General features: G+C 45.2%; 1 protein-coding gene across 5 annotated transcripts in view; it reads left to right on the top strand.

Moving 5' to 3' along the window:
* GUCY2F (guanylate cyclase 2F, retinal) overlaps positions 1–22,213 on the top strand; it is a 113,453-nt gene that overhangs the window by 67,340 nt on the left and 23,900 nt on the right. For all 5 annotated transcript variants that reach the window (XM_083159367.1, XM_083159366.1, XM_083159368.1 and 2 more), the window contains exons 7-12: positions 10,022–10,165; positions 12,420–12,500; positions 12,591–12,767; positions 13,572–13,728; positions 15,352–15,501; positions 21,886–22,034. In XM_083159367.1, coding sequence (XP_083015493.1) covers positions 10,022–10,165; positions 12,420–12,500; positions 12,591–12,767; positions 13,572–13,728; positions 15,352–15,501; positions 21,886–22,034 — 858 coding nt within the window. The remainder of the gene's footprint in view (positions 1–10,021; positions 10,166–12,419; positions 12,501–12,590; positions 12,768–13,571; positions 13,729–15,351; positions 15,502–21,885; positions 22,035–22,213) is intronic.

Genomic DNA, 22,213 nt, shown 5'->3' with positions numbered 1-22,213 from the left:
ACCATGATCAAAAGTTTACATACCCTGGAGATTTTGGCCTGATAACATGCACACAAGTTGGCACAAACAGCATTGAATGGCTACTAAAGGTAACCATCCTCCCCTGTGATCTTTTTGCTTTTAATCAGTGTGTGTGTATAATGGTCAGTGAGTTTCTGGTCTCCTGAAAGACCCTTGCATCTTTCATCCAGTGCTGCACGGACATTTCTGGATTCTGAGTCATGGGGAAAGCAAAAGAATTGTCAAAGGATCTGCGGGAAAAGGTAATTGAACTGTATACAACAGGAAAGGGATATAAAAAAAGATATCCAAGCAATTGAGAATGACAATCAGCAGTGTTCAACTCTAATTAAGAAAATGAGGGATTCTGTGGAAAACAAATCACTGTCAGGTAGACCAACAAAAATTTCAGCCACAACTGCCAGAAAAATAGTTTGGGATGCAAAGAAAAATCCACAAATAACTTCAGCTGAAATACAGGACTCTTTAAAAAAAAGTGGTGTGGTTATTTCAAGATGCACAATAAGGAGGCATTTGAAGAAAAATGGGCTGCATGGTCGAGTCGCCAGAAGAAAGCCATTACTACGCAAATGCCACAAAGTATCCCGCTTACAATACTCCAAACAGCACAGAGACAAGCCACAAAACTTCTGGAACCAAGTTATTTGGAGTGATGAGACCAAAATGTAACTTTTTGGCCACAACCATAATGTTACATTTGGAGAGGCGTCATCAAGGCCTATGATGAAATGTATACCATTCCTACTCTGAAACCCGGTGGTGGATCATATGTTTTGGGGATGTGTGAGCTACAAAGGCACTGGAAACGGTCAAAATTGATGGCAAGATGAATGCAGCATGTTATTAGAAAATACTGGAGGAAATTTTTGCACTCATCAGTCCGGAAACTGCGCATGGGACGTACTTGGACGTTCCAACATGACAATGATCCAAAACACAAGGCCAAGTCGACCTGTCATTGGCTACAGCAGAATAAAGTGAAGGTTTTGGAGTGGCCATCGCAGTCTCCTGACCTCAATATCATTGAGCCACTCTGGGGAGATCTCAAATGTGCAGTTCACGTAAGACAGCCCAAGAATTTACAGGAACTGGAGGATTTATGCCAAGAAGAATGGGCAGCTTTACCACCTGAGAAAATAAAGAGCCTCATCCACAACCACCACAAAAGACTACAAGCTGTCATTGATGTTAAAGGGGGCAATACACGGTTTTAAGAACTGGGGTATATAAACTTTTGATCAGGGTCATTTGGGTAGTTTCTGTTGTCATTTTGATTTAAAAAGAATAAACACAGTTGTTTGACAATAAATGGCTTCACCCAACCACTAACCATGAGTGAAAAAAAGTTTGTGAGTTATCATTCATATACTCTGACAAACGGCCAGAAAGTCACAAATTCTGATAGGGTATGTAAACTTATGAGCACAACAGTATATATATAGATGATATTAGGTACCACTTGCTGTTCTGAATGGATACTGTTAGGTAAGGACATTTAACAGCATGAAAGTCTTGCTAATGTCCTATGTGAGCTGACTATAGACACCTTCATTATATTTACCCACTTTCCTTTTCTTTCTTTGAATTACATTACAATACCTGTGCCTATAGATGCTATGCAAATAGTTGCTTTGTTATTCCTCTGCTATTATTTACAGACAACTTCACTTTAGAGATGTCACAGTTATTAAATACATGATTGAAGAAAATGAAGCCTCTGTGACGGGTATGCATCATATGGTCAACTGTATGATGGTGGACATAAATTACATACACTAAAGGTTGACAGGGCTTATTGTATTACATACACTAAAGGTGGGCGGGGCTTATTGTCAACACATGAAATAGGTCGACATGGCTAAGGCTGAAAGGATCGGAAGGTCGACAAAAGCATTGATGAGAAGGTTAACAGTCAAACAAATGACATTAGTTTTTCACGCTCTTTTTCACAAATTTGGATGTAAGACGACATGGACACCTTACCAGTGTACAGCATCCCCTCGCATGGCACGGTGCCTCGCTGCACTCGCCACTCTATTACATTCTCCGATTTTGCCCTAGTGGATGCTAGGGTATGAAATACAGCCTGTTGACACAAAACGGCTCCAAAAAACGTGAAAAACTCATGTTGACCTTTTCACTGTTGAATTTCCCATTGCTGACCTAATGCTTGTGTCGACCTTCTGACCCTGTCAACCTTAGCCATGTCGACCAAAGCCCCGTCGACCTTTAGTGGAGGACCTAATGTATGTTGATCTTCATAGTGTTATCCTAGCAACCTTATCCTTCTGTGACTTATACCCATATGCCACTGATATGAAAATCCCAGGTTTTTAATGAACGTGCAATTACCTGTAATTTTTGTCATTGGAAATCGCTTCAAATAAAAAATCACAGGTAAAGTAACCTGGGATTATTACACTGGTCACACGCAGGGTTTTTAGCGGCTCTTTCTTGGGCTATCTGCAGTGGAAACAGCTCCTACCCGAGATCGACCTGGGATTTTCCAAACAGCTTCCTGTAGCCAGGACAAATGATCTAGGATGGCAGATATTTATTTTATACCGTATGTTTATTTATTTTTGTGATATGATTCTGTGCTCCACTGTGACCCCTGAAGCTGTAAAGGGAAATGTTGGCTTCTTAGCCTCACTTTACTGCACTTAAGGTCACAGCCATCCCCTCGCATGTGCCCGCAGCAGAAGAAATCATTCGATGGTCCATGACTATTGAATGATTTCTCCTACCTTCGCAAATATAATTCAGTGGAGACTGCCTTATATTTGCAGACAGCGGGACGAAGACAAGGCAGGCAGCTGACATCATGTGATGTCAACCACCTGCTACCCGGAACACTTCATCCCACCCGCAATTTTTTCATCAGAATCAGAATCAGAATCAACTTTATTGGCCAGGTGTGCTTGCGCACACTCGGAATTTGTTTTGGATATACAGTGCAGCATCAAGCAGGGATGAGGGGGGGGGGGGGGCATTACATAGGTTACATTGACACATTTAGCAGGGACGGTACAGTATCACACAGAGAATATATACCCGCCAAGCTGCACAGCGCTTAGGCAGCCATCAGCGGCGCCACTGGTCGCTGCAGCAGCCAGGTAGGTGACAATATAAGCAGGGTCAGTACAGTATCACACAGAGAATATATACCCGCCAAGCTGCACAGCGCTTAGGCAGCCATCAGCGGCGCCACTGGTCGCTGCAGCAGCCAGGTAGGTGACAATATAAGCAGGGACAGTACAGTGTCACACAGAGAACATATACCCACCAGGCTGCACAGCGCCTAGGCAGCCATCAGCGGCGCCACTGGTCGCTGCGGCAGCCAGGTAGGTGTCAATATAAGCAGGGACAGTACAGTATCACACAGAGAACATATACCCGCTAAGCTGCGCAGCGCCTAGGCACCGCACAGCCAGGTAGGTGACAATATAAGCAGGGACATTACAGTATCACACAGAACATATACCCGCCAAGCTGCACAGCGCCTAGGCAGCCATCAGCGGCGCCACTGGTCGCTGCAGCAGCCGGGTGGTAACACTATGAGCAAAGATACCGCAGTTATAGCAGGGACAGTACAGTTATCACACAGGGGAAACACAGGGGACACAGGGGGTTACATATGCTGAGTGCACAGATCCTAGGCAGCCATTTGCGGTGCCAGCTTCCTGTAGGAGAACCAGAACCAGCGTGGAGAGCCAGCAGCATGGGTACACTAATGAAACACTGGGCGTTCTCATGGGCGCGACACTCGATCCCGCCCTGGCAACATTGCCGCGGCCTTTCCACGGCTGTTTGTAATCGGGGTTTGTGCATGAGCAAATCCCGGCCATCATGGCAGGGCCTGAATTCAGTTCACTTCAAATATGGGAAATTAGATGTCATCTTAGATCTGATCTTAGATCTGGATACATTCCACTTTCTGCAGCAAAGCGGAATGTATCCCTTAATCTGGATGGGCACCAGTTGGCATTCCTCCTGAGTAGCTGCATTACATGGCCTTACCCAGGACTGCTATCAGAAATCGTGGGTCCCGGGACTAACAAAATAGGCAGGGCCCCCTATTCCGTTTCTTGAACCCCGGCTTGCCTGGTGAGATGTACGGTGTCGGCAACACTGGCCGCACAACTCAACCTCTACATTGAACCCGCGGCTTGCCTGGTGAGATCTCATTGTGTGAATGTCCCGGCATTCGCTTCGGGGTTTGTGCACACCCCCATTATCGGAGACGGGGCCAAACTTGGACCTGTCTGAATCAGCCCCATGTTTTCAGCTGTTACTGGACCAATTTATGTCTGTGGCTTTACTTAAATGTATCAAATAACCTCATAGTCTTTCCTGGGAAATATATACAGTGTGCTTAATAAGTATTGTTTCTTATTTATGCCAGGGTTGCCTACCCTACCGGAATGGCCGGGAGGCTCCCAAAAATCCCCCCCGCCCCCCCCCCCCCGTAAAGGTGTGTCACCCTCCCGGAGACTGCCCCCCTCCCGCACCACCTCGCAGCACAATTCATTTCCCGTGATTCATGGCTTTTTGGGGGGAGGGGATAAAGACACCAATCGCGTAATTTAGTCCCTCCTTGAAGGCCCGCGAATTGCAGGATTTGCAGTACTGGGGGGTGGGCTTGATGACGTCTACATCAGGCCCCCCCTGAAGTGCTGCTGACAGACTTCTCCCAGAGAGGAGACTTTAAAAGTAGGCAACCCTGATTTATGCTAATAGAATATTTATATTAATAATAGAAAATACCATAAGATATGATTCATAAGAAGCAACATAAAGCATGTACATAGACCGCAACAACAGTAACATGTCTACAGGATTTAAAGTGCATTTAAGAAAATGGGTTAGCAAAACATCTCCTTTCTAAATAATGCATGAAAAAAGTATATCTATCTAAATCACCACCTTTACTACATGATACTCAATAAAAGCATATTTTGTTGAAATTACTCCAAATACAACTTTCAAGAAAATCAGTAGGCTTAAAATGAAAATCACAATCATTGAATATAGTCAGATTATTATAAAGAAATGTAAAGTGTTTTTTTTTTGGACATACATTCTTATTACGGTACTACTTTGCTCTTGTTTATGATTCTGTTTTACATAATTTAAGTCCTTGATAACTGTAAGCACTTCAGCTGCAGTGATAATTATTATTATTGAGGTGCCACAGTGCTTTGGTCATTATTATATGTTATGTGTTCCTCAGCACCATGCAAGATGTGAACATACAGTATGACACAGTTTAACAATGAGCAGACAACAATCTTACTGTATATATAAAATATATTGGTCTTTGTGTCTGGTTATGCATTCAGACACCCCTACATCAATTAGGATGAAACCAATGTGAGGTGGTCCAGTTGAATCCCGGACAGATTTTTGAGTGTTTTTGGTTCCGGTTGGACCTCCAATTGGTGTACGATGGGCAGTACTTTGTCTCAGAAAGTCTTTTCTGAGCCTCCCACATGATAGATTTGGATGAAAACATCACAGAGTAGTAACACTGGATCCCATAAGACATACTAGGGGGAACCTCCTGGTGGTGTACGCTGGGCAGAAAATAAACACAGGTAACCTGTTCTGGGCCTTCTACTGTGTGGATTTGAACGAAAACTTCACAGAGTAGTAATATTGGATTCCAGAAGACAAAATAAGGGTTGAAGTCTTGGATGGACCTCCTATTAGTGTCCACCAGGCAGAACTTTGACCCGGTGAGCCTGTTTTGGATGGATTTGGATGAAAACCTCACAGAGGGATAACAGTGGGTACAAGAAGACTTACTAAAGGGTTCAGGTCCTGGTCAGACCTCCTGTTGGTTAATGCCAGACAGAACATTCACACAGGGAGCCTATTCTGGGCCTTCCACTGGATGGATTTGGATGAAAACATCACAGAGTGATAACAGTGGGTACAAGAAGACTTACTAAAGGGCTCAGGTCCTGGTCAGACCTCCCGTTGGTTAATGCCAGACAGAACATTCACACAGGAAGCCTGTTCTGGGTCTTCCTTTGGATGGATTTGGATAAAAATAACCATAAATCAATTAACTGAATTAAGGTGGGAGATGGGAAGACAAAAAAATTGTTTACCCAAAAGCCTTGTAACAGCAACATTGATAACAGAAGGAAAACTTCAAACCCATCTCGCAATGGAAAAGTGATTATAAAACTGAACAGAGAAAGAGAGGAAAGTGGGGGATCAGAGCTACTGGGGACACCCTCAAAAAACCTATGCTGGGGAGCTGCTAGACAGTTACATTCAACTCATTGATAACTTAATACCTTTAATATTTAAACCCGAGCAACGCCAAGTACTTCAGCTAGTTATATATCTATAAATACACAAATAAAATGGGCTAAGGAAACTAGTATGTTATAGGGAATAGGATTGGCACCTAGCAACAGATGCGGGGCTCGGGCAGCAAATATCCTGGTTTTCATTTAATTAATAAAATCCACACTTATGGGCATATTTATCAAAATTATTTTTACTAAAATAATGCGCAAATGTGTGTTTTTCATTGTTATTTACATACAAAGTACATTTTTGTGAAAAACTACTCCAAGCCCTTTAATTAAGGCTACTCCAACTACTCCAAAATATACTCCAAGCCCTTAAGTAAGCAGACTGCATTTCCAATTTTTGTAAAATAAAATGTATAAAAAAAAAAAACGAGTCAGTGGGCAGAGGATAGCCCTGCGATAACAACGCTCTATGGAATTGGCGTTAAGCTGATATTTACCCTGCTCCAGCTCTAACAGGCAGAATTCAGAGACAGCTGCTGTGATCAGCAATCATGTAAACTGGCATCTCACTTAAAAGCACAGCTGCTTGGGGTTACAAACCAGCTGACTGGAGGAAAGACTCATTGTGTGATAACTGTACTCTCCTGTTTGTATTGTTGCCTGACTAGCTGTTGCGGCGACCAGAGGGGCCGCTGATAGCTGCTTGGGCACTCTGCAGCTTGGCTGATTTGTGTTCCTTGTATGATAACTGTACTGGCTCTGCTTATATTGTTACCTGCCTGGCTGTTGCAATGACCAGTGGCGCCACTGACAGCTGCCTAGGCGCTGTGCTTATCAGAATCAGCTTTATTGGCCAGGTATACTTGCATATACTCAGGGCATAAAGTGGTCATGCAGAGGTGGGGGAACTCATTTCTTTATGCCACCTAATTACACCCCATCCCCTCCCCCCATTAGGCAGAGATAGGGCCAATGGTGGGGTTTTTGGCATCCCCCTGCAAACTAGAATGCTTTCCTGTAAGAATTACTGTGCAGGAGGTTAAAATGGTCCACCTCACCATTAGAGGTGGTGGAACTCAGTTCCACCCTGTTCCCCCTCACTTTAACCCCTGGATGTTAGGCTTCCAAGGCTAGAACATTTACTGACATTTAAAATGTAATCTAAAAAGTCATCTGTTAGTAAATGTGTGTTGATTCTCTAGAAGTCCAACATCAATTAGCATCAAAATAGTCCTTTATGACAGTGGCGTAGCTACAGGGGTCGCAGCGGTCGCACCTGCGACCGTTCCCCTGAGCCAGGGGGGCCCAACCCCCGCCACTGTAACCCCCGCCACCAGGGGCGGAACTACTGGCGGTGCAGACGGTGCAGTGCACCGGGGCCCAATCTAGTTCATGGGGCCCGCTGCCGTCTGCACCACATGCCGCCTTTTCCGTGTTTTTATTTTTAAACAAGTTCGGCGGCCTGGATGCGGGGGGCGGGTCAGGCTAAAGGATGGAGTTCAATGTTGCGCAGCGGGAGGAGGTGACGATCGGATCTCTGATACAGATCCGCGGCACTGCTTCCCCTAGTGACAGCTGTCACAGCCGCCGGCGCGGCAGTGCAGGCTGTGAAGGCTGAGTGATTCTGCAGTGGCCTAGGGGAGGGAGGGGGTAGTAGGAGGAGTGTCACTCACTGTGCCCGGCATTATAGCCCTCCATTAGGATCAGTGCCTGTTCTTTCTAGCAACTGGTCCTCCTTACCCAAGGACCAATCACCATTGAGCTGCCTTCTTTCCTGTCCCGCCCCTTCTCCTGTCCTCTGGCCTTCTCCCTGTCTGTGTTCTGTCCTCCAGTCACCCTCTTCTCAATTCTCATATTCTGCTCCGCTGCCCTCCCCCTCAGATGCCCTACCCTCTCATGTGTCTTCTCCAGTCCCCCTGCTTTCCTGCTGTTTACCCCCTTTTCCATGATTCTGCTCAAGGCTCTGCCACTCCTCCTGTCCTCATGGCTGACTGGCTTCCTCCATCAGCTGACAATGAGAACTGAGAAGAACACAAGAGAGTGAGTAATGGGGTATCTACATGGCGGTGTGTGTCTTATAATACAGTGAGTGTTACACTATAATATGCAGGGTGGACACTATTTGTAATGGTGGCCATTATTTACAGTTTAATATGTGGGGGTATGTAATATTGGTGAAGGTGGTTGTTATTTATAATTCCTAGGGTAGGTGTAAATGTTATATATGTTATAGTGGGGCTGTATATTTAAATGTAATCTCCTCTATGTTGTGTGTTTTATTTATTATTAAATGTAATGTTTATGTTATAAAGAAATGTGGTAATTTCTACTAAGGGCCTAATTCTAGTTGGCTCAGTAAGCAGCGAAATTTACTGCTTATTGAGCACTGATATGCCTCCCCATCGAACGCATGCCCCCCCACAGCCACCGAATTCCTTTGGTACCATGAGAGGGTATGTGTTCGCTAACACATCTCTCGCATTCCTCCGTTAGCAGGAGAAATCATTTGATGGTCGCCGACCATCGAATGATTTCTCCTGCCTTTTATTTCCTCCGCAAATCACCGAAGATAGGGCGGGCGCTCACATCCTGTGACGTCAGCTGCCCACCTCGAGCAGGCATCGGCCCACCTGCATGCCCAGGGGAACACCCAGCATTTTCATGGGGATGCCCATAAAACACTGGGCGTTCCCCTGCTCCAGCCCCATTTCCACCCCCGAACCTCCCTCCCCGCAATGAACGGACTTGTGAGTGTGCAACTCGCCAAAGCCGTTTGGTGCTGGGGTTTGCACATGTGCAAAAATGCGCATCCGCAAACCCCAACCAATGGGTCTGGGGCCAACTTTGGATCACCATGAGCAATCCTGAATTGGACCCTAAAAGTATAAATACACACACACTGTGTATGTATTTTAATTTAATTGAAATCATCTTATAACCTGGTTGAAATGCCAGTTTGTTGCTTTCACATCGCATCTCAACCCGGCAATAACCTGGGTTATAAATGGGGTAATGAGGGGCTCTACCTGGCGCAATGTGTACAAGTGGCACTACTAGGTGGTGTAATGTGAATAATAGACACTACTGTGACACTATTATTGCCCGCGCAACTTTCCCACAAAGCTATGCCCTAAATATTTGGTGCCCGCCTTCGGTGCACACTGTCCCTATTTTGAGTATGGGGGGGCCCGAAGCATATTTTTGCACCTGGGCCCACAACTCGCTAGTTCCGCCTCTGCTTTATGAAATATACCTCTAAGAGTTTATATTGGGTTCAAGACATCTGTCTGAAATTTCAGAATCTTTGCATGCAAATCCTCTGAATAGGCCCCGGTTTCTGCTACATGCCCAAGAAAACATAGCCTAAGTGCGTATACCCATTTAGCTACAACTGGAAATCCAGATGACTTCTGTGCTACCATGAACAGCCCGCAAGTTCCAGGAAGATGCACATCCTAATACCAGCATGTTGACTTGACAGACGCTGCTTTCGTTGTCTTCATTTCGTCCGGAGTGTGGCTATGTTTGGTACTTATTGATAATGGTTCTTACAAGCCGCCTATGGAGGGCACACAGCAAGTTACCTTCATATTTCACGAGAGCAGGAATATTCCAAATGTATATAAAATATATGTATGTATGTACATACAATGCTATTTTGCTTCTGCTGCAATGTTGAAGCCTTCATTTATGTCAAATATAATATACTGTAAGAAACTCTTTTTCAGAAAATAAGCAGTGATGGCAGCCGCACCAGTGACAGTGTACAGATGATGTCAGATGCCAGAAGTATGAAGTCTCCAATGAGGTCTGGTTCCATGAAGAGTTTGACCCCAGCTACCTATGAGAATTCCAATGTTGCTGTTTATGAGGTAGGTATCATTTCAAAATATAGCTCATTAGACAATGAGCAGGTTTTATTGTCCCCTAAATGTACAACTGCTAATGTATTACAAAGTCCCTCAGCTGTGAAGTTAGGCATAATGCAAGCATGTACTGTACTGGTGCCCGCTTACATTTCTCCTCAGAACATCATCCTGCTCTGCAGCTGAAAGTCAACAGGAATTGCAATTCTTCTATTATCATGTCAGATATGGAGCATGGTTATGAGATAGAAGTTGCTTGTACAGCATAATAATATACAAGCAATATAGTATGAACTATTTATATAATATAAGAAATATTAACATATAAGCCGATCTTTACATCTTTGCTTTCACAATTGTGAAGGGCACAATCAGGGCCGGCGCTACCCACTCAGCAGCTCCTGCAAAGCAGGGAGGCGCCATGCTGAAAAGGCGCTGTCTCCCTCCCTGCTCTGCCTCAGCCCTCACTGCCACTGCCTCCTGCACGCTGCCTGCAGTGCCTGTCTGATAGCGGGCGGCAGTATGGAGAGGTTGAGCAGTATCCCTCCTGCACCGCACACACACTGTCCTCCTCCTGCGACCTGCCCCCTCTTCCTCACGGACACTTGCGCTGAGGCATGTAGCGCTGTCTGTGAATGCCTGGATGACATTTCATGCCCCTACTCATTGCTCTCTGCGCCTGTCAGCTGTCAATCAAATGATGAACAGGCAGCAGCGCCACCTCCCCTTCCTTCCCTCTTCTCGGTGTGCTGTGCCAGTGCCACTGCCAGTCCTCAACACTCCGCCCCCTCTATCTCCTCCCCTCTTCTTCCATCTCCTCCTTCTCTCCCATCCTTTCCCCCTCAATCGCGAGTGCTGCACATACTTTTTGTACTGCTTTCGGATCGCATCGCACACACATTGCATGCATGCCGTGCGATGCGATCTAGCCCATAACGTATGCGATTCTCGCAGCGTGTATGGGCACCTTTAGTGCCTGCAACATTTTGCGGACACAGCACTGAGATGGTGTATGCATACATGTACATGCACCCGAGATCCTCCATAGGATCGCATGTTGCATACACTCCCACAATCGGGCTTCAGATTGTTGCAATGGCAATGTGAAAGGGCGCAACATGTGTGGTTTGCAGGAGGGCGCTGGACACCCTAGCACCGGCCCTGGGCACAATCATCAGGGAACAATCACTGAGGAACCAGACCCGTGGGCATCGCATTGCGCAGTACAAAAAGTATGTGCTGCACATACTTTTTGTACTGCCCACGGATCGCATTGCATGCAAATCTACTGCAAAATGCATGCGATGCAATGCGATGCAATGCGATGCAATGCGATGCAATGCGATGCAGCCTATAACGGGTGCGATCATCACACTGTGTATGGGCACCTTTACACTTGTTCCTACCCTCTGCAACTCCCCTTACCAGAGCATTCCAGGCTCCCAGTCATAAAGCCTACTATTGTGTAAAATAAAATGAATTGAGCTGATTTCTATATGTATACAATATACAAATAATGCATTATTACGGATTTGCAGTCAGCTGACCACTCTCCCTTTCACCAATGTGTCCAAGGCTGAAGCCTAGAGGATTTGGGCCTGATTAAGAGTTGATCCTTGATGTGCAAATTCGCAATCCGTTCGATTATTGATTGTCTATGCATGCATACCGATAGTAGAGCATATGTGCGAGCTCAAATAGTGACAGAAATGGTGAAGATATCTTATCCCAATCCACTCGCAATTGTATGGACAGGAAGTCAGAGTTTGGGGTGGTAACCTGTCATTGTCAGAAAAAAGCAGGCATGCTCAGGGAGGTATGTGACCTCAGAACTGGTCTCTATCAGTTGTGGAAGGACTTACCGTGAGACTTACTCATATTTGCACAGACTGGTGTAATCATTCAATGGTGAGTGAATTCCGTCTGGATGTGTGACAGGACAGCGTATTGTGACATCTTTGCAATTCACGCATACATTAACACAGGGTGGGTTTTCATTAACCACTCATAGTCATCTGCAAATTTGCAGATGAGTGATTAGGTCTAAATCAGGCCCTTTGTCAAAAAACCCAAGCCTGTAAACTTGGACAGTAGGGCAAGCAGGTGCCGTAAGTGATAGGCTGCTCCAATTCCCCATTCTGTCGACGCCATGGTCAAGGAAATCCAAGATGTTGGAATTGTGGTTGGATTGAGGTGCTGATATATGGTCTACCACATTACTCATGAGTATATGCATATTTATATAACTATTTCTACCAAGGGTGACTGGGTATGGATGAAGAAGTTCCCTTCTGGTGATTTTGGAGAAATAAAGCCTGGCACAAGCGATGTTTTTGAAATGGTATGATACACCATCATAACAATGGTATATTTTTAGATGTTTCATTTTGCTATACCTCCCACTTATTTTGCTGCTTGTTCTAATGGACAGATGAAGGACATGCGTCATGAAAATGTCAACCCCTTCCTAGGGTTCTTCCATGACTGCGGCGTCTTCGCCATTGTCACAGAGTTTTGCTCGCGAGGCAGTTTGGAGGATCTCCTTCGAAATGACGACGTAAAGCTTGACTGGATGTTTAAATCTTCTCTTCTGTTGGATCTCATTAAGGTGAGCAATCAATAAGAATCCTTAGTACTTGGTGATTTGTTGTTTTACATAATGACCTAATAAATTGTACCACTGTTGCAGCTACCACCTCACCTCTTAGTATCACATCCTTAGTACCAGGTTTCTATTACCATTACCCTACTACAGCCCTACTACCATATTCCTAATACCACATCCATACTCTCTCTTACTACATGCCTACTAACAAATTCCTACCACAATTCTTACTGGTATGTCCCTTTCTAGTACTTCCCTTACTATCACATCTCTACTATCGTGTCTTCTACTACATCTCTTACTAACTAATAGGGATATCTATTGCCACTTCCCCCGACACATCTTTACTTTCACCAGTACATCCATGCTATCACATCCTTACTGATTCTCTACTACTGTAGCCCTTGCTTCCACATATCTTACTACCACATCCCTACAAACATGTTGCCTGTTACAACCCTACTACCACATTTCTAGCCCTTTCCAGTATTGTACTGATATTGTTGACTGCACATTTTGTGAGACATCTATTCTTTTACTGACTCTACTAATGTACATCTTAAATTTAACCTTTCTAGCAATTCCTGTGCTCCAGGCTACTGAATAGGTGCATGCAGATATGATACCCGTAAAGTCCCCTATATCTTCTTATATTGCATCTCAAACAATGGAATTTTTTTGTGTCTCTTGTAAACACTTTAAACTGCCAGAGTGCAGAGCTAGTCGCCTGATGTTATTGTCGAAATAAAATATATATGTATGGAAGAGATAACATTGTATTTAACTGTACATACGTGTCGTGCACAGGGCATGAAATATTTGCACCACAGAAAGTTCGTCCATGGTCGGCTCAAGTCTCGGAACTGTGTGGTAGATGGGCGCTTTGTGTTAAAAGTGACTGATTATGGGTACAATGAAGCTTTACAGGCCCAAAGAATTCCATATGATGACCTTTCCGCACTCGGTAAATTGTTTGTTATGCTTAATGTTTGTGCAAAATTGTGATAATTAGAAGAAAACTACACAAATAAAAGGTATTAGCATTAAAATCTTTTCCGGTAGTCATGTTTTACTGTGTTATGGTATTCTGTGTTCTCCGGGAAGGTATGGTGCATCTCCAATGCTTAACATAGATCAGTGTGCTATACTGTCAGCAAGATGTCACTGAAAATCATAGTCATTCTGTGCCAAGTCCTGGGGCTGACAGATACTGCAGCACATAGTGTTTGATGAGGCAGCAGGTATAACCCATCCATTGTATTGTATCCCTAGCCTCATTGTTCTATTATTTGCTGCCATTTATGGCTGAAATAAACAAATTGATTAATCTGCTGCATTGAGGGCTAGTCTAATTCTGACCTGTTGGCTAGGCTGCTAACACATCCCCTCAAATGCGGTCGCAAATAGGAGAAATCATTTGATGGTCACTCACCATGGAAGGATTTCTTCTGCTTTCGCTAAGAAAAGTCAGCCTGGACTACCTTTTCTAGCAGCCGCTGTACTCCGGGGGTGGGCACTAACATCAGCCGCTTACCTCAAGCAGGCATCGCCATGCCCATAAACCGCTGTGAGTTCCCCTGCTCCAGGCCCCTGCCCACCCCCTTCTCTCCTCTCCTTGAGCGAACGGCCTAGCGCATGTGCGTGCACTTCTTCGCTCATGTGCAAACCCACGAACATCGTGGCCGGGGGGTGAATTCGGACCCTAACGAACTGTTCTGAATTGGCTTGAGTTGAGCAATATGTGGCTGGAGACTCCTTTATTATGGTTGAATTCTGAATGTCATATTTCCAAAGTAAAGGGCTTATAGAGGAAATCATTTATACCACTTTTACACCAAAATCCCAGATCTGAACTAGTATTTGGAACACAGATCAAATTCGGGTCGGATCCAGGATTTGCCCTGTTTACACCAGTGCTGACCCGGAATATTCCCATGCCGGCATCATTTACACCGCAAATGGGTGCAAGGGGCATCGCTTGAAGAGCACCGGGATCACCGATCGCCGTGCTGGGGGCAAGCCCAGCACCAAGGTAAACTGCTGGGCTGCCCCCAGCCCCCGTGCACCCCTAGCCCCTGTCCACTAGGTGAATGGATGCCAAAAACAGGCATCCATTCACCTTCTTCCTGGCTCCGCTGCTGTCTGCACAGTACAGACAGCAGCGGAGGCTGTGTGCGCCCATCCTCCATACTCACTGCAGGACGCTGCGGTCAGGAGGTTGGGCTCCCCCATTGATGTAAACAGGAGCCGGGTCAGATGACCCGGCATACCCATTTACACTGCCCCACCACCTGTTTTTTTTTTCAATTAGCCCTTTTACACCGACACTGACCTGGGTCCATGAGGCAAAAACCCGGGTGTAAAAGGGTTATCAGTGATACAAATTTAAAATAGGAAAGTTTTAACTGTTTTACTTAAAGTATATTATTTAGATAAGCACCACAGGATATAATGTACATTAAAGTTCAATAGTAATTTTCACTGTTCTTTCAAAATTGGTGTAAAGGTCCATTAATAAATATGTAATAATAACTTGAGGTGTTCATACTAATCATCCTGTACCTACTATGTATGACTGTTCTTATAGAGTTACTATGGACCTCACCCGAGTTACTGAGGGACCCACACGCCGCATTGCATGGCACCTTCTCTGGAGATGTTTACAGTTTCTCCATCATTATGCAGGAGGTAGTGGTGCGTGGACCCCCGTTTTGTACTTTGGAACAATCCGCAGAAGGTAAGAAAACACTCTGAAAGAACATGTTTACGAGGATTAATGTTTACTGCCATTACCTGTTCCAAGGTTTTGTATTGGAAATGGTTGGTTGATTTTTTTTTTTGCAATACCAGTCAAAGTTCACCACTGACCTCTCATGCACTGCTTTTAATGATTATTAAGAAAGTAAATGAAAGGAAGCTAATGCATACAGAGGGCAAATGGTTTAAATAGCTTGTTTAAAACATTTTAGTGAATTTTAAATAAAGGGATTTCGAAAGGTACAAAAATGTAGACATTTATCATACAATTATTATTGCACAAATTATTATGGCTGAGCTGAAGAAGTAGTAAGGGAACTGTGCCTGTAACCTGGCTCTGATAAACATTATGTTTCAATTATTTTCAAACAAAAGAGATGAAACGTATGACCCTCTTCACACACAAATCCTTTCATTTTATACAGTATTGGGGAAATTTACTTAGATTGGCCCGTTTTTAGCAACTCAGCTGGTTAGGAACAGGATCGGGGTTTCTTTTTTGTCCGAGGATGCAGCTTATTTACTAAGCTGCTATGTTCTCAAGATTCGTATTTCCCAATGGTGAAGCCATTTGTATTTGGCTGCCAGTAACCACAGGCCTAATTGATCTGTATGGTTTTAGCTAGTTCTCATGTATACTTATATGGATTTCGTCACCATTATACTGTAGGTACTTAATGAGCTCTGCCTTGACTGGCAGCTCAGCCAATCAGAGGATTGCTACAAATGTGGTGCTTCCCTGATTGGCTGCTGGGTCCTCTAAGTGACAGAAGTCACACGGAGCCCCAATAGAAGGGGAAGGGAACCCATGTGAATACATATGTTTCTTTATGTTTGGATGGACTGTGTTTTTTGCATTTTTTTTAACCAACTATGTCTACACAGGTAAAAAATAGGGTGTATAAAAAAGAGTTATATTACACTGGGGCCAAACAGGCTCCGTGCATAACTTCATTTTAAATAGCAAAGTTATGACAAAGTTATGCACAAACCCTGTTTGGCCCCAATGTAATATAACTCTTTTTTATGCCACGGCTGCAGGGACAAACATAAACTGTCCCCGACTATGGTATTACCTTACTGATTAGTGGAGCCTGGTGCTGATTTTAAAAATACTGGTTACCCCTACATCTTTTGTCCCATGTATCTTGGAACTCGTCCAAGAGCTGGTCCAAGAGCCTGGTGCTGGTTCTTTCTAAATACAGGCCTAGGTTGCGGAGATCTGCGCTTGTGTATGTTCTTTATAATTGGTGCGATATTGCTGTACAGCACTATATGCTGGATGATATCTAGATGCCCCTGTGTGCTGATCCTGCAAGTGGAATAAAGGTTCTGTAACGATTGAGATAAAAGTTAAGTACTTTATTTGCTGGATTGCAAGGAAAATAAACAAAGGGAGGTGGTGTGGGACTTGGGCTGAGGACAGGGGTGGAGCGTGAGGGCAGGGGGGCAAAGTCACTCAGTGGGAATGATGGAGGAAAAAGTTCCACTGCTGATGAAAAGTTCCAATGCTGAGGTACCGTGGCGCGGGAGGCTGGTGTCCCGTCCTCCACGCGGTACACGCTTACCTTGGTTCCTAGGTCCCTCGATGTTAAGCTCTCGTGCCTGTGTCAGTAGATGTTCCCCACGGCTCTCACGGATCAGAAGCGGCTTGCAGAACAGGACGGCGTCGTCGGACTCCGCCTGCTTGCTGACCGAATCCCGAGCCGGGTGCTGTGTGCTCGACTCCAAGGATGGAGGAGACTTAATCAGGAAGTAGGCTGTGGGCTGTGTTTCTCCAACGCGTAGAGAAACACAGCCCACAGCCTACTTCCTGATTAAGTCTCCTCCATCCTTGGAGTCGAGCGCACAGCACCCGGCTCGGGATTCGGTCAGCAAGCAGGCGGAGTCCGACGACGCCGTCCTGTTCTGCAAGCCGCTTCTGATCCGTGAGAGCAGTGGGGAACATCTACTGACACAGGCACGAGAGCTTAACATCGAGGGACCTAGGAACCAAGGTAAGCGTGTACCGCGCGGAGGACGGGACGCCAGCCTCCCGCGCCACGGTACCTCAGCATTGGAACTTTTCATCAGCAGTGGAACTTTTTCCTCCATCAGCCCCACTGAGTGACTTTGCCCCCCCTGCCCTCACGCTCCACCCCTGTCCTCAGCCCAAGTCCCACACCACCTCCCTTTGTTTATTTTCCTTGCAATCCAGCAAATAAAGTACTTAACTTTTATCTCAATCGTTACAGCACCTTTATTCCACTTGCAGGATCAGCACACAGGGGCATCTAGATATCATCCAGCATATAGTGCTGTACAGCAATATCGCACCAATTATAAAGAACATACACAAGCGCAGATCTCCGCAACCCCCGTTCTCATACTGTATTTGGAGGGTGGCCACCCCCCCCTTTTGGAGACCAGCAGCTACCCATAGACCACATCAGTGAGCGCAGTGTCAATCTCACAAACCCCCATATAAATACAGGCCTAGCCTACCCAATTTTTCCTGTATTTTTAGAACCAGCACTGGCTCAAAGAGCCCTGGGCAGGTTGTGCTTAGAAGAGGAAGACCCCAAGATGTTTTTTTGTTTTTCATTTTTTAACTCTTTTACTTTTACAAAAAAAAACATTGCACAGATCGTACTGATCCATGCATGCTTCTGAAATCTCGGCTGCCAAAGGATGTTGAGCTGAATTATCATCTGACTTTGCTCGAACGAATGATAGTAAATTCCAGTGTTGTCTTGGTGCCTATGGAAAGTCCTGCCACATTTGGCCAATGGTCTGTTGATTTGTACGTGTGAGTTCTACCGTGACTTTCATTCGTAAATTAGCAAAATTGGGCAATTTTTTGTTTAGTAAATTTCCAAGAATGGCGAACTGGCAAAACCATCCTCAACTGTTTGGTTTGGTTAAAAAATAATTATTATTCTATACGCATTGATAATAATTACTAAAAAGAGGTAAATCTGGTAATTTAATACAATTAAAAAACCCATACTGCGGGTATATCTGAACCGAATGTGCTAATTATAGATAAGATCTCAATATATATGATCGCTGATAAAGGCCAGGAGTCCAGTATGTGTTGGAGACTATCTAAACTCAAGGAAGGCTAACATACTGCCAACTGAAAAAAGAACATCTGCACCTACTACCTTCACAAGCCTGTCAGCCTGGACTAGCTACACCGGCTGACAATGATTCAGTACCGAGAGCATGCCATTAAAGGACTAGTATGTAAGTCTCTGCAGTGGAGGTGCATGGTAACTGATGTACCAGTCACTAGTGCTTCCTCCCCAGGCAAGTGATGGACATCCTACTCCAGGTAACGGCAGGAAATACAAACAAATTTAGCAAGTCTCCGCCAGACTCCAACCAGCCCAGAGACCCCTAAAATCACTGCAGCGGCAAGTACCGTCACTGGACCATAGCGGGAAAACATTCCCTGACAAATGAGCTATTAAGGTACCCACCACTTCCTCAAAGTTAGCGCCAGCGGAGTAGTGGGGTGCTTCACTCCACTAACTATCGATAACTCTATTCAAACAAAAACTGTATCGGATGACCAATATATTTGAAGATACTCATGCCATTTTACCAAGGGCTGCAATTGGAAAGGTTAGGTCTGAGGACATTTTGATTAGATAAGGCTACTGAGGCGGGACTTCAAAGGTGGGAGCAGCAGAGAAGCACAAGGTGGCGTGGCAGCAGTGCTGCCAGCTGTAATTTTATTATTTATTTGATTTATTTACAGTTTCTTATATAGCTCAGCAGATTCTGTTGCGCTTTACAATTGTAGACAGTGATAAAACAAACGGTTACAACAGACGCACTTGGAGGTAGCTGCAAGCTTGCAATGTATAGGGAAGAGGCGGCACTACCATTGGTGCACCGGGTGCAGTGCACCGTTGCCCCTGAGGACTAATGGGTGCACTGCTATCCCTCTCACCCTCTTCCTGTCACCCACTGTTTTCCCTGTCACACTCTGCCTCTCTTTGTCACCCACTGCCCTGTTGCATGCTGTGAATTCAGGTTGGGGTTCAGGAGGGGGGCCCAAATGATGCTTTTGCACCTGGACCCACAACCCACAAGTTCCACCACTGCTATAGGGATTGCTGTAATGTATATTACTAGTGGTGCACCCATTGCAATGGCCAGCAGGTGGTGTATACGAGTAGTAGTGCATCCGGCAGAAAGGAAGCCAGATGCATTGCTGCTATTATACACTGCAGCGGCCAGTGGGTGGAGGACAGTTGGTGGCAGCAATGCCTACCTAGATTACTAATTGCAATTAAAGCATACCCCTCCCCCCTCTCGGCACCACTGCATACAGACAAACTGGATACTACACCTCACAGTTTGGGACCCTTCAAAATTTTATATACAGTAGTAAATACTCACAGTTTATGTATTATAATGTACTGTAGAGACTACATCATAGTGTTGTAATGCAGTACAATGTAATATAATATATAATAATAGAGAACATGATGAGATCCTATCTATAAAAAATAAATTGGTACTTGTGTATTATCTGGGCGCCCGATTTTTTCATCGCACGTTAAAAAATCGCATCGCATACAATCATATCGCATGCGATGCGATGCGATTGGACCCGATTTTTAATCGTACAGGCACCCAGATGCCTGATTCCTATGTTAAATACCCCCCCAGACCCGATTTTTGATTGTACACCCACCCTGATGGTTGATTACTATGTTAAATGGCCCCCCATTGTTAACGGCACCCCACTATCAATGCCAACCCGATGCGTTGCAAGCGCAGCGAGCCCGCGAGGGGCGGCGGTACACGTCCTCCTACCTTTTCATACCCCCACTATCCACGTCGGCGTGGAGTTGATCTTATATAGTGTGGCGAGCGCAGCGAGCCATCGAGCCCGAAGCGTGGCGAGCGCAGTGAGCCCCGCGAGGGGCCTAGGAATACATGTGAAGTAATACGTGTCCCCTTGCGGGGCTCGCTGTGCTCGCCACGCTTCGGGCTCGGTATATACAATCATACAATCAACTCCATAGTGGGGGTATGAAAAAGTCGGAGGATGCGTACCGCCACGCTTCGGGTTGGCGTTGATACTGGGGTGGCGTTAACAATGGGGGGGGGGGGGGGCATTTCACATAGTAATTACCCATCAGGGTGGGTGTACAATTAAAAATCGGGTCTGGGGGTGCATTTAACATTGTAATCAGGCATCAGGGTGCCTGTACAATGTAATATCGGGTATAATCGCGTTGCGTCGCATCGCATGCCACTAGTTAAGGCATGCTATGCGACGCGATATTAAAATTGTACACTCCGGCCGGGAAAGGCTCAAAATCGGGCCCAATCGCATTGCATGCCTTAACTAGTGGCATGCGATGCGATATATCGAGCGCCCAGATAATACACCAGTATTAATAAATTATTACAGTTTGCTTTCTTAGTTTGCAATATGCTATATAAAGGGGGGTATGCAATCACTGTCGTGCTCCCGCAGCCATCTCCCAACGGGGGAGATGGCTGTGGGGACCTATTCAATGCTGTGTTCCCCGACAGCATTGAACAGGGTTTCTCTGCAGAACGAACCCGACATCACAAGCTGTCGGGCTCGTTCTGCCAAGAAAAGCCGGAAATAGGCGAGCTCCCGGCCGGAGCTCGACTGTTTCCGTCATCAACTCGCGGCCACGCCCCCTTCTCGCCGCTCGGCAGCCGGGACATTGAATCCTGACCGCCGAGCTCCAGTCGAGCAAAGTGAGAACAGGACAGGGGCACGGCTGTCGAGCTTGCTCGACAGCCGTTCCCCTGACATTGAATACCCCCCTTAAAATTTGCATTTATGCAAAAAGATATTAGCTCTTTTAACCCAACTGCCTATGTTGAGCGATAGGACCGCGAATGTTGGTGTCTTTTCTATATAAACAAACCAAGCACCTACGTTCACCTTTTTAATTACCAATATATAAATAGGAAATTAGGAAATCCAATATAGGATGAACTTGATGGAATGGTGTCTTTTTTCACAGGCACAATGTCTCATGGCACAAGTTATCTGTCTTCTGGCATGTGTCATTTTCCCACAATGCCACCAGTGATGTCTTTGTAAATATGGTGCCAGCTCATATTTTTGAAAATGCCAAAACAATGTCACCAGTGTCAGACCAATCCATACTTTCAGGAATGTATTATTGTGCAGGGTGAATCTTTCCTGACCCATGGGTCCATGTGCAACTCTCACTCTGCATCTATTATAAATATGCTGGGTATTTACTATGGCGATGGCACCAGACGTATGTGTGAACTCAAGATTATATGACTTATATATACTTAATTTGGAAGACAACAATCCAGTGTTATTTAGCATTACCTCTCTGTTTTTCAGAAATCATCCCAAAGATTAAAAAGCCCCCTCCTTTGTGTCGCCCCGTGGTCTCTCCAGACCATGCCCCCATGGAATGCATTGTACTGATGAAACAATGCTGGAATGAAGTCCCAGACAGACGACCTACTTTTGATGAAATATTTGATCAGGTGAGAGGTTTACTTGGGAAGGGTATCTTAAACTGCGCACCATAATCACACACACACACACACACACACACACACACACACACACACACACACACACACTGTAGGAGATGCCATTATGATGGGACTTGGGGTTCTACAAAGAAAAGAAAAAATAGTGCTGATGCACACTGCAATAATTC

The sequence above is a fragment of the Crinia signifera genome, chromosome 9 (genome assembly GCF_055691185.1).
Source record: "Crinia signifera chromosome 9, ASM5569118v1, whole genome shotgun sequence".
Classification (NCBI taxonomy): domain Eukaryota; kingdom Metazoa; phylum Chordata; class Amphibia; order Anura; family Myobatrachidae; genus Crinia; species Crinia signifera.
The sequence above is the reverse complement of the archived record's forward strand: the minus strand, read 5'-3'. Positions and strand labels throughout refer to the sequence as shown.